The sequence below is a fragment of the Chiroxiphia lanceolata genome, chromosome 11 (genome assembly GCF_009829145.1).
Source record: "Chiroxiphia lanceolata isolate bChiLan1 chromosome 11, bChiLan1.pri, whole genome shotgun sequence".
Taxonomy (NCBI): domain Eukaryota; kingdom Metazoa; phylum Chordata; class Aves; order Passeriformes; family Pipridae; genus Chiroxiphia; species Chiroxiphia lanceolata.
The window spans coordinates 9,592,873-9,605,080 of record NC_045647.1 but is presented as its reverse complement, the minus strand read 5'-3'; the positions used below and the strand labels follow the sequence as shown (position 1 = coordinate 9,605,080).

At 56.0% G+C, this 12,208-nt stretch overlaps 2 protein-coding genes across 3 annotated transcripts; one reads left to right on the top strand and one right to left on the bottom strand.

Annotated features, from left to right (window-relative positions):
- Positions 1–4: 4 nt before the first annotated feature.
- Positions 5–1,618, bottom strand: LOC116792388 (translation initiation factor IF-2-like). The gene is made up of 2 exons (XM_032699295.1): positions 1,458–1,618; positions 5–1,019 (listed from the first exon to the last, which is right to left on the bottom strand). The coding sequence occupies exons 1-2, from the start codon at positions 1,616–1,618 to the stop codon at positions 5–7; spliced, it is 1,176 nt and encodes a 391-aa protein (XP_032555186.1).
- CCDC71 (coiled-coil domain containing 71) lies at positions 253–10,358 on the top strand. Of its 2 annotated transcripts, none has more exons than XM_032698903.1 (2): positions 253–320; positions 2,713–10,358. In XM_032698903.1, exon 2 carries the CDS (start codon positions 2,774–2,776, stop codon positions 3,965–3,967), a length of 1,194 nt encoding a protein of 397 aa, XP_032554794.1. In that variant the 5' UTR covers positions 253–320; positions 2,713–2,773; the 3' UTR covers positions 3,968–10,358. The 2 variants fall into 2 exon arrangements, with proteins under 2 accessions (XP_032554794.1, XP_032554793.1); XM_032698902.1 differs by lacking the exon at positions 253–320 and adding an exon at positions 543–2,269.
- Positions 10,359–12,208: the final 1,850 nt, after the last annotated feature.

Here is a 12,208-nt window from a genome sequence, read left to right as displayed (position 1 = left end):
CCGCTCACAGTCCGGTCCCGGTCCCGATCCCGGCCCCGGTCCCAGCCCCGGCCCCGCCGCTCACGGCCCAGGCCCGGTCCGGCCCCGTTACCTGATGACGGCGGTGCTTCCGTCGGAGCGCCCCCTGCCGGCCCGGCCCCGCCGTTGCCATGGACACCGCGGGGGCGGGGCCGAGCGCGCGCCGCTGCTGTGCGGGCGTGGTCCCGGCCACACGGAAAGCGGCCGGAAGCGGAAGCCAGAGGCGCTTCCGGCGCCCCGCGGGCGGCCATGTTGGAGCGGCGGGCGCGGCGCAGCGGCGGGCGCGGGTCTGGCGGCGGCCGGTAGGTTGGGGCCGGCGGGCCCGGGCCCCGCGCCGGCTCCCGGGTGAGGGCGCTGCCGAGCCGCCCGCCGGCGCGGCCCCCCGGGCGCTGGAGGCGGAGCCGCGGCGCTGAGGGCCCCGCCCCCGGCCCCCGCCCCCCCGGTCCCGGGAGCCGGCGCGGGCCGAGCGCGGGGGCCGCACCCGCTGTCTGCACCAATCACCTCTCGCAGCCCCGCGGGGAGGGGCCGGCCCGCGCGGGCTGCCCGCCCCGGGGTCCCTCCGGCCGGCGGGCCGAGCCATGGGGAGGTGCAGGGGAAGCGAGGGACGGGCGCTCGGGCAGAGGCATCGCCTCCGCCGAGGGGCGGGCCAGCAGGAGAGGCTGAGCGGGGGTCCGGCGGCCCCGCCGAGCGCTCCTTGGGACTGCGCACCGGCTTTCAGCTCCACATGCGGCCCCAGCCCCGCGTCTCGGCCCTGCTGGTAGCCGGCGTTTCCCTCCAGTGTCCCTGGAGAAGCACAGCAGAGTCCTTCTCCAGCGCCGTGCTCGGGCAGCCGGGCCTCTGAACTCTCTGTGCGGGAGGGCCCTGCCAGCGCTTTGCGTGCACTGTGCCGGCAGTGCTGTGTTTCCGTGGCCCCCCGGCCCCCAAAATAGTGTCCTACTTGAGGGAACAGCGTGTCCGGGGTGTGCCTGCTTGTGCCCGGCTTTCCTCCAGCACAGCCGGCACTGCACCAAACCGGACCCAGCCGAGGGATGTTGGGAAGTCCTGTCACCGTGAGGTGTCACAGCCAGAATACCCCTTCAGGTGTCCCAGCTTGCTGCAGCCCCAAAATGATCTGTTTTGCAGCCTATTGAGAACATGTTATTGCACTTCTCCCTTGGTCTGTCCTTCCCTGCCAGATCAGGATTAACGTGACATCCTTGCTGGCTTGGCTTGGTCCTTTGGAAGGTGGTGATGACGCTGGCTGGGCCTCTGTGGGATCCCTTCCCTGCCTGCCTGTGTGGGATCTCTTCCCTGCCTGCCTCCCTTCCTCCGTGGGAGATCCCCCGCCTGCCGCAGAACGACTGCATTATCCTCCTCCAAATCCCTCTTCTGCCGTGACGTCTGCAGAGCACTTGACTGAGATTAGTCTGTCATGTGGAGGTTCTTACTCCCCCACTGACCTGTGCTTCCCCTTCTGCGGCTGCTCTTGGCTCCTGTTTCTCCCCTGCTTGTGCAGCTGGCGGCAGCACGGGCTCTGCTTCGGGGCCGTGGGGAGACCGGAGTGCCGGGGGGAGCGTGGGACACGAGTAGTTCCTTGCTCTGTCTGCACTAACTTCTCCATCACAGCTTCCTTCCCTGTGCACTGCCCTCTCCCAAGAGTGTTTCTGACACCTCCTGCATTTCTCTGAAAAGAGTTTTTAACTGGATCCTTGTTGTTATTTTGAGAGCTGTCAATGGAGCTAAAGGTTTTATGCCTCATCTGCACAGCGTCCAGCTGCAGAGCTGTGAGGCCACGAGAGTTCTCCTGGGTGCATCCCAAAGTCCTGCCTGGACTGCCCTTCAGTGCCTGTGTTTTATTTAAAGCCATAATTGGTGCTTTTGTGCTGGGCAGGCAGCTGCGCAGTGCCCTAAGCGTGATCCCAGTGTTGTCCCTCGGGCCATTGTGCACTTGGCCCTGGTGATGTGTGTTTCCTTCATACCGCCCTGCTTGAATTTCCTGCTTCCTCCTCACTTGGCAGCGAGTGCCCTTGGATCAACACCAGTTTGCTGTGACAGCAAGTCGCGGACCGTTGTTCAAACAAGGGAACAGCAAGGAGCGGTGCTGCCTTGCCACGGCATTCAGCATCGATGAAGCACAACTGGAACAGCCTCCAGCCCTGTTGCCAGGTCTCCAGGAGGAAGCTACAGCTTTGGCAGGGACTCAGAATCAATTTTTTGAGCAGCATCAATTGAGAAGCTGAGAAATTGGAGTTGACGCTGGGATGGAGTTGAGGTGCTCAGGTTTCTTAGTGTTGAGATGGGTCAGTGGTGCTGCTCTCGGGGTGTGTGCAGGGAGAGGGTTCCATGAGGGACTGCTTTCCCCAGGGAAAATGTGATCTGGTCACCCAAAGCTGGGGTGGGTCAAACTCAAACTGGAAACAAGCTGCAGATTTTGCTGAGTTAATCGTTGAAATCCTTCATCTTGGGATGGATTAGATGGGATTTCTTGAAATCTTTATTTGGGCTGGAGATTTCTGTGAGAGATGTTTTAGTTTTACTTCAGAGATAAATCAGTGACAGGATTTTCTTGATGATGCTTCTCTCTTGGGTTGTGCCCAGAATATGACCCGGTGTTTGTGACCAGCCACGCCTGGGCTTAATGGTTTCAGATCCCTGCTTAGAAACATGGGATAATTTCAGTTGCTTTAAGCTAACTATCTTCTTTCTCCTTTTGAGGTGTCGAGGGTTGTTTTTCCAGTAATTTGGACCTTTTTGAAGCACCTGTTTGCCTAATGCCATGAATATTGCAGTGAACAATGAGGAAGAAAAAGCTGTCCATTCCTGGTCGAGAATTTCCTCTGCAGGACAAAAAGTTCTGGAGGAGGCCCTCCGAGTCTTCAACCCGATGTCCAAGGACCTTTCGGACACAGAGACCCAGCTAGTGGCCTTCATCCAGGGCCTGAAGGAGGAGGGCTACCAGCCCACGATCCTGAGGAGTAAGGATGTGTACGGGTACAGCTCATGCACGGCAGACACCCCGAGTCAGACGAAGGAGAGCAGCCCACACAGCTGTGTCAGCACCGCCAAGTCCGCGCAGAGTCCGGCCCGGAACACCACAGCCATGGCAAAGGTGTCTGCTTCACCCACCAGCATTCCCGTGAGCTCTCTGAAAGTCTCCGCTCAGCCCGTCTCCAAAGGGGATTCCAGGAATCTCCTCTTGAGCTCTTTGAAGCAGACAAGGTCTGGCACGTCCAAGGCAGCGGCAGTGGGCTTCCCTACAAACATGTATCCCGACGTGTATCCAGCCGTGAGACTGTCCGTGGTTCTGGAAGCCCTGGTGCCACTGAAAACCACGACGTCCTGTTTGGAGTCCAAATACACGCGAGGGCGGCTTGGGATCTCGCCCTCAGACCTTAAACTCCTCAAGAATTCCAGTCCACCAAGGCAGTTTCCTTCAGGCAAGAGCACTAAAATAACTGAAAGCAAAGGGTACAAGCATTCGGTGAAGAAAGCACCAGATTCTGCCGCCCATGCTTTAAACCTCCTGAAGGGACCAAAGGGTGGAGTGCTGCAGGAGAGCAACGCCTGCAAGGCCTCGGGAATTCTCAACGGGAGGGTCACAGGCAGCTCATCCCAGGGCTCCACCACAGCACCGCAGCCCAAGACCCTGAAAATCAAAGATAAGGAAGCTCTGGTGGGAAAAACAGAGTGGAAGGACAGCAGCAGTTACCGGGAGAGCACTGGGCAGAAGAAGAGAAGAGCCACAGAGGCAAGAGAAGCACCACAGAGGAAAAAAGCAAATACCATTCCTGTCCAAAAGAAAACTAGACAGGCTCAGAGCACTTTGAACCTACTGAAATTCCGGACCATCAAGGTGGGCAACTCCTCCTCTGATGATGAAGTGAGGAGGAGAGCACAGAAGATTCTTAGGGTCAACCTGTCCCCCGTGATTCGAATTCAGCCCTTGTCCCACTCTCACAGTGTCCCCTGAGTTTCTTCACTGTCACTTTTTTTTTGTAAGTAAGTAAATAGGAACCTGGCACCAGAGCGCGGAGAAGTTTGGGAGCAGCTCTGTGTCTCCGGTGCTGACATGCCGACTAACCTGCAGGCAGAGCAGCTGCTCCCGCGCTGTTCTGCCTGTCTGCCACTGCTGTGCAGGACTGGCTGCAGAAGTCCAAACCCCTGTTTGGGAACACGGGATGGTGACTCTGGCCAGCGGCGAGCCGGGCAGGCCGGAGAGCTCACTTCCTGCTGAGCTTCCCTGGACCTGACAGGCTGAGCTCTCGTGCAGGGGAGAACACGGGACTTTCTCATGACATCGATGCACTGTGATATTGCTCTTTTTCAAGCTGTACATTTACTGGTTTTATTTTGATCAAATTTTATAACTTTATTATCTATATATCTATATATCCATATATGTGCATATGGCCCAGGACCTGTGGGAAGATGCACTTCCTCCATCCCTCTGGGATAGGATTCAATAGCTTTTGTTCCCCCTCCCCTTCAGCCAGTCTTTTGTTGAAAGGTACCAGGATTCCTTTGTGGTTCAGTGTTGTGACAGTCTGTCCTGGGCTCCCTCGAGCAGCTCGGAGGCAGCAATGTTATAGCCACTCGTTTGTCTCCAGAATGCCAAGCAATTTGGAGAATTACCAGCTGGTAGGTTTAATCCTATTTTCGGTATTACCTCTGGATAACAGTGGGGGAGTGTCACGGGGCCTGACGTCTGAAGGTGCCTCCTCCCTTTGTTGGTAGCAGAAGTTCTGAACTCATGGTAGGGATTTGCCTCCAAAGAGCGATTCCTCCTCAGCACTCAGCATTGCCCCACTCTCCTGTATCCCAGGTACAGCCGTAAAACATGGACTGTGACTGTTAAAGCCAAAGGGCTGGAATTGTGTAAAGTGTCCTGCCCACCACATAACTGATTTGCTGTTGCTGGGTGTTTCAGGAGCAGGTTCTAGGTGCCGGTAGTGAAGACTTGTTGGTTTTGGCTGGGGTTAAATCATGATAAAGACACAGGCTGTGTTTGAATGTATTCGCTACATCCTGCCGGTCTCAGAGCTCAGTGGGATATCTGAGCCTGAGTTAAAGCAGAAAAGCGAGAGGTGAGAGGACATGTGCCAGCTCTTAAACATAGAGAGTTGCTTTCTCTTGATTTGTGAGGGTGAAGCAGTAGGAGGGGAGGTGGGCACTGTGTTGTGATGGGAGCGGCTTTGCTGTGCCGTCGGGGATGTTGCAAGGAGGTGTGTGTCAGGTGTGAAAGCTCTGCTGTCCCCAGGAGGCACTGCGGAACCGCTGCAGCGCCGGGGGCACGCTGTCGGATGGGATCACAGGCTTCACAGGAAGGGATCTGCAAGCTCCGGGAGAAACACCTCGTTGGAGCAGTAGGTGCTGCTGCTGTCACATAGGAGGGGCAACCTGGTGGCTTGGGGAAAGGAAGCAGCATTGAGCTGGGCGTGGACCTGGCTCAGATCTCTGCGGCAGTGAGCCTATAATCCACTCATTCTCTCACCAGCTCAAAATACCAGTTGTCTGACCTAGTAATCTCTGTGGACATTGGCTGAAGGGATGAGCTCCCCAGGGAAGCCCCAGCTCCTTATGTTTAAGCCCCCACGAGCACCTGGTTGGATTTCAGTGGTTTGTAAAAGGGGTCAATGTCTGATCCCCAGCTCAGAGAGGAAGACCATGGCATGGAGAGAAGAGAGAAGGTTCATGGTGGGGTGAGAGGGCAGGGAATTTGAGTGTTCCAAGGTGCGTTTGTGTTCTCCCCTCTCACCCAGGTAGAGCAGGGTGGAGGTTCTTCATTGAGCAGCCTGGTCTAGTGGAAAGTGTCTCTGCCCATGGCATGGCAGTTGGAACAAGATGGTCTTTAAGGTCCCTTCCAATGCAGACTATTCTGTGATTTTATGATTCAGGGCATGATTGCAGGTCCTGAACCCCACACTTGGGTTCTGAGTTGCTGTCAGAGATCATAACTTGCAGTGTTTGAGACTGACCTGTGAATGCCGCTGCTTGTCAGCAGAGGAGGAGGAAATACTTTTTTCTGTTTCTGTGTTTTGAAATGTCCTGGCAGAGAGTCCCCTCTCTTGACCTGATGCTGGATGAACAGGGACCCTCCATCACTGTCAACTGGCCAAAAATTGCTTTGTCCCTTTTGTTCCCACTCCTTCAGACCTTTCTCATTCCCACGCTCTCAAATGCCAGGTCTTGAAGTCCTGCACTGGCGTTTCTCTTTTTGGCTGTTTCCCGAGGAGGGCTCTGAACTCCTGCCTGCAGTATTGCTGTCTGTCAGGCTGCTCAGCAGCTTCCCCTGTTCCCAGACCCTTATAAGGGCACCAAGAGCTGTGTCTGGAGCCTCCTCTTGCGGCACAGACGTCCCAGCTGAGTGCTTGGCCTCCTCTGGGAAAAACAACGTGCATCAACAAGGCTGAATTTGGGTCGAGGTTGCTTTTCCTCTAGCCTGAGCAGGAAGTTGAGCACCTGAGGCCAACTTAGCAGGCCACATCCCTCCTCTTCACTTTTGTGTCTTCCCACAGCTGTGTTGCTGCCTGCCTCCCCACTCTTCTCCATCACCTCTTGTCTTTCACAGCTTGGGTCTTTGCCAGTCAAGGACTTGGCTTGTACTGCTGCTTGACACATCCAGCAGAGCATCCAGCCTTGGTGCTGCCATGCCTTTCCCAGCATCGAGCTGAGTGCTGCACATACTTAGTGATGACGGCTTGCCCTGTATCCTTCCCAGGCCACCAGCAAGAGGTGATCTGCTCCACAGGGAGAGGCAAGCTTTGGAAAACACCTCTGTGTCACCGAGACTCCTGCCAGGGAAGTGAGCACTCCATAGCTTTGTGCTCAGAGACCTGCCCATCACCAGTCCCGTCTCTGTCAGCTTTTACACATCTCTGACAGACCACAAGGCCCTGAGCGATGGGGCAGTGCTGGAGCTCCATTCTCTACCCTCCTGATGTCGCCTGTTACCTCTGGCAGGTGTTTCAGGAACTTGGCTGAGAGGATTACAGCTTGTTATTCACAGAGAGGCTTTGCAGCCCCTGGTGCCAATGCCACCGACTGTCAGCTGGTGCTGGCAGAGCGAGTGCCTCACCCTAGTGGGGGTTAGCTCCTCTGTCCTTTGACTCGTGCCCAGGTGTGGATGCTCCTGGTGTGGATGCTCCTGGTGTCCTGCAACACTGATGTGCAGGAGGCTGCAGAGGGGCTGTGCCATGGACACTGCTGTCTGGTGTTTAGGGAAGATGAAGGGTTTGATCAAACCAGGGCTGCCTAAGACCTGATCTAACCAGAGATCTCCCCCCACAGGTCCCTTCTGCCCCATGTTACTTTGTGGTAGCAGTAACTGGCAGGGCTCATGGAAATGTGTTGCCCAGAGCGCTGTGGTCTCTGCTGAGTGTGTGGTATGCACCTTGTCCAGACCTGTTTCTGTATTAGTCACTTTGAATCCAAGTGCCTAACCTGGCCTGTGTTGTTCTGGGCACCATGACAGCCGAGAGCTTTGGAGACTCTCTTAGGAATGCTTTTAACGCATGGATTTGTGCCACTGTCGCTTCTAGAAATGATTCGGCCAGCGGTCAAAGGGCTGTTCTTCCGACTGATTTTTTTGGAAATCATTTCTCCTTTTATTCAGCTGCCAAGAAGCAGTTTATGCTTCCCCTCCACCAGGCAAGGCCCTTGAGCTTCCTGCATGCTTCAGATGTCCGTCAGCAAGGTCCGTGGGGAGAGCAGCTTGTCCAGCAGGCAGCTGAAGGGGAAGCTGACATCAGATACCAGTTGAAATCACAATGTTAATTGGTAAAAATGTTTTGAAGCTTATGTCCACTGTGATCAGATTTCACCATCTGCCACTGCTTTTAGTTGGAGAAGTTTCTCCTTAGCCTCTTTCCTGCAAGCCCTGTAGTGTGGTGCTGCTGCTTCTAAACTATTTGCATTCCTTCCTGAGCCAGCTGCTGTAGCAATCCTTGTACAGAATTTCTTAAGCACTTTTCTGCAAAATAAGAAGGGATTATTTTGTTACTCCTGCTTGGCAGTCCACTAGTGGTATTGCAGTACGAGGAGGAGATGTGCTCTCTGGAGCGTTGGGAGCACTCACCTCACTGGCACTTCTTAGACTAGCTCACACTGACAGGGCTGGGGGGCAGTGGGCTGAGAGCCCTCATTGCCTGGTGCTTCCTTGCATGGAGTTCAGCCAGCTGCCAGCTAAGAGCATTGCAGGGAATTTGGGAGCTGAATGGCAGAAGTGGGTGATGCCGTGCATGCGGCTCCATGGCCCTGCCCCACAGCTGCCCTTGTTTTGCTGCCTGTCCTCCAGGCCCTCCTCAAACACCATCAGCACTTCTCCACCCCAGCTGCAGCTATGGCAGGAGGGACTGGAGGGCTTTGAGTTTTGGGCTTGAGCACAGAGGTTGTGCCCTTTTAGTTGTGACTTGTACTGTCTTCATGGCCAAACTTTGGCAGCATGTGGGAGGTGCAGCCACTCCAGCTGTTCTTCCCCCTTGGATCCAAATTCCCTGCCCTGTCTGGGAGCTGGGCCTTTGGCCATGACTCAAGGGATGAGTGGGGACAGAGAGTGGGTTTGTCTCTCAGTTCCAGCTAGGCAGCATGACATGAGTTGGGCAGCTTCCCAGGTAGGAGCACAGGTTTAGGTTGGAGAATCCTAGTTTTAGCCATGGTTGGCAGGTGCCGAGTTGTGGATCACGGGCTGCTCAGCCAGGCTGGTTGGTTTGTGTGGTTTCTTTTTCAGAATTCAGAATAGCACTGGCCTGTTTACTCCTGCAGTCAGATGGGGATGGCCTTTTGGGAGCTGAGGTGGCCTGAGGAAAGGACAGCTGCTCTGGGACACCTGCACCTTCCTGACAGTGCTGCAGCCCTTGGCTTTGCCAGCTGGGTGGGCTGGCACCACCTGTGGGGAGGGCAGCAGGGCAAGTTACTCATGGACCCTCGCATTTGGGACTCTGTGCTAGAGAGCACCATGCTGGGGTTTCCCTCTCCTCGCAGCCTATTCCTGCCTGGAGCTGGGTGCCGTTAGGAAGGTGCCAGGTGCCTCACAGAGATCTTGTCCCAGAAGGCGTGAGAGCCAGCCCTCATCACTGGGTCATCCCTTGGTGTTGAGTGAACCCTGTCTATAGATGTGACACTGCTGGAACTTGCAGCTTGGCCAACTGCTGCCCCCAAAGCTGTGGTGCTGAGGCCAGACCTCTTCCTTTTCTTAGGAACATCAAGGAGATCTGGTGGAAAAGCAGGAAGCTTAGGGGAAGCTAAAGATGCTGGCAGCGCCTGGACAGGCAGCTCTGTGTCTGCTGCGGGAGATGTGCAAATGGAGGAGCCAGGGCTGCAGTGTTCCACACCACTGCCTCCCCTCCACCCCTGCCTGGCCACAGAGCCTGTCCTGCTGACAGACTACGCTGGTGCTGCAGGTGAGGGGCATCCTTTTGCAGCAGGTGCCCCTCCTAACCCTTGATTTCCATCCTTTATCGGTTGCACAATCTGGCCCCGCATGGGTGGCATCTGAAATACCTTCCCCAGGGAGTCCCTTAAAGGCCTTATTATCCTCTGGGACTCTCTCCTTGTTGTCTTAATTAGCCCTTTCTGTTCCTGTGTTCCTGTGGTTATGGGCAGCCCCTGTGAGTGTCTGGTGATTCCCACAGACACAGGCACATGGTGCTGTTTTAAAAGAGAAGGTGCTGCAAAGCTACTCCCAGAAATACCTCCCCTCCTGCCCCTACTCTGCTGCGCTGCCCAGGCCTGGGTCAGGACAAAAAGCATCAGCATTCGTGGCGGGGGAGGCATGGTGTGTGACACTGTCCCTCCTGGTTCCCAGTGCCCCACTCCTGAGGAGTAGGGTTTCCCAAGCAGAGGCACGGCAGCCACTCTGAGGGACACGGGGGTTTTGGGTGGGCACTGCCTGGCCCCTCGTGCTCCTCTCTGCCAACCATTATCTCCAAGAGAGCCGTCTCCACGCAGAATGACCGACCCACTCTGGCTGGGACTGGCGGCATTCCCTGGTGTTTGGGGATCCCAAGCAATGGCTGAGGAGCAGCAACTGCAGCCTGTGGAAGGGCGAGTAACAAACTTTGTATGATGATTTTACAACTGACCATCTTGTTCTTGAGTGAACTTTTTACTGTTTCATTTGTTTGTGTAGAATGTTTCCGAAGTTCTAATAATATTTAATGTTAATATGAGGCTGGGCTGTTCCACACTCTGTGTTGTATATTTTGGAATGGCATTGCTTAGTGAAAAGACAGCATTAGTAGTATTCTGCTCTTCAGAGGGAATGGGACAAAAAACAGACTGTTGTTTTTCTTAAATGAAGTGAACTTTTTGTTATGAAGTCCTAGCAGGTGTCCAGCCCTTCAGTAAAATGGTGCTCAGAACCACCCAGTGTGTCCAGCTTTTCTTTGGGCCCTGACAGACTCCTCCTCCCTGGGCTCCTGCTCCCGGCCCCATGTCAGCTCCATGGAATGGTGTCTCCTGTGTGCCTGGCTGCTGCATGGGGCACGCTCAGTTGCAGATCATGCCCAGCTCTTCTCCCTAATTCCCCCAGTGAGGTTTGATGTTACTCAAGCTCCATTAAGGATTGCTTGGCTTGGGGTGGGAAATACTCCAGGCGAGTGGGGTGGGAGATGCTCCATATGAATGCCACTGGTGCTGAACTGGTGTAAACTGGGATAAATCCACATTCCTGGTTAATTCCTAGAAAACATGCCAGGTTGGCACTGCACTGGCAGGTGCTCTGCCAGCCCCAGCCTGCCTGCCCATCCTGCGGTTTCCCTCTGGATCTGCCCACTCTGCACCAGGACCCTCTGGCCAGCTAATTCAACAGAAATGCCATTGTTCACTGGCCTGCAGTCTGGATCCGGTTTGTGCCGCGGGGCTGCCGGTGCGCTGACCCGGCACTAATGGTGGTGGGACCGTGGTCCTGGGCAGACGGCAGCTCCAGTGCCGCGGCTCATTCCTGGGGAAGGGAAGCGGTTAAGCAGTTCTCTGCTCACTAAGGATGTTCAGGGAAGTGCTGGCCGCCTGCTGCGCACACTGAAGTCGGTCCAAGTGGGGCTGGGCAGGCGTGAGAGGCTGCCCTGGGACCTCAGGGGCTCTGCCGAGGATGGGGGGGGCCCTCTGCACCGCTGCAAGAGTGCCCTGATGGCTTCTGGAAGGTGCTGGTGGAGGCAGGCTGTGGGTGTCCAGGGGAGAGGGGATGCTCAGCAGCGTTGAAATGCTGGTGATGGAGGGCTGCCGGCAGATCTCCAGCCAGTGGAGCTGCCCCGGGACAGGGCACCTCCCTGGGCAGACATGGCCACGCCTTCAGCTCTGGGGCAGCCAAGGGGATTGCAGCTTGGCATGGGAAGTCAGAGCAGCCTTTAAGGGAGCCTGGAGGTGCCTGGACACGGGCTGAGACACCTTTCTTGTCTCTCAGATGCCACTGAGGATCCCTCCCTCCCGCTTTTAACTTTGCTTTTCACAGCCAGAGATCCTGTTACAGTCGCCTTTATCAGGTCCCTTTATCAGGCTTCTTCGGATCTCCTTAGAGCAGATAAGGTTTGCCTGGTCTCCTTAGAGCAGATAAGGTTTGCCTGGCAAGATCCCTTGAGGAAGACATGCTGACCAGTGCTAATGACTCTTTATCAGGTCATCTTCCACCAGCTCTCCCAGCTGATGAGGTGGTGATGCCTGGCCACCAGCCTGCACTGCTGGAGCCTTGCTGGGCACAGCCTGGCCCTTCCTCCAGGTTTCCCAGTGCCTGCTGAAAGCACAGCCATGGGGAGCTGGCAGGGTACTGCCCACGGCATCCCTTGTCCCGCTGAGGCGTGTGGGACCAGCCTGGCTATGTCAGTGTCCCTGGGGGCGTGGGTTTTGGCACTCCTATGGCCAGGAGCTGTTTCTTTGTTTGCCTGTGACCTTGCTTGGCGGCGGGTGGCCAGAGCATGGCCTTGGTGTGGAGATACACAGCTCCTCTTCCTTCCTTCGGCCTTGGCTAATAAAAGGCACCATCCCTGTGTGACAGTGAGTTCTCTGTGAATCCTGGCCCCGGTGCACAGCCGTGCTCCCTGCAGGGCTCCAGGACTGCCTGCTCAGTGCCCGGCCCAGCCAGTCCAAAGGATCTCGAGCAGCACCGACCAGCACGGGGTGAGTGGGGCATGGTGGTGCCCACAGTGCCAGCACTTGGGGGGGGACTGGATCCATCCGGCATGAATGCTGGGGGAGTGCAGTTGGCTGCCATGCTGCCCCA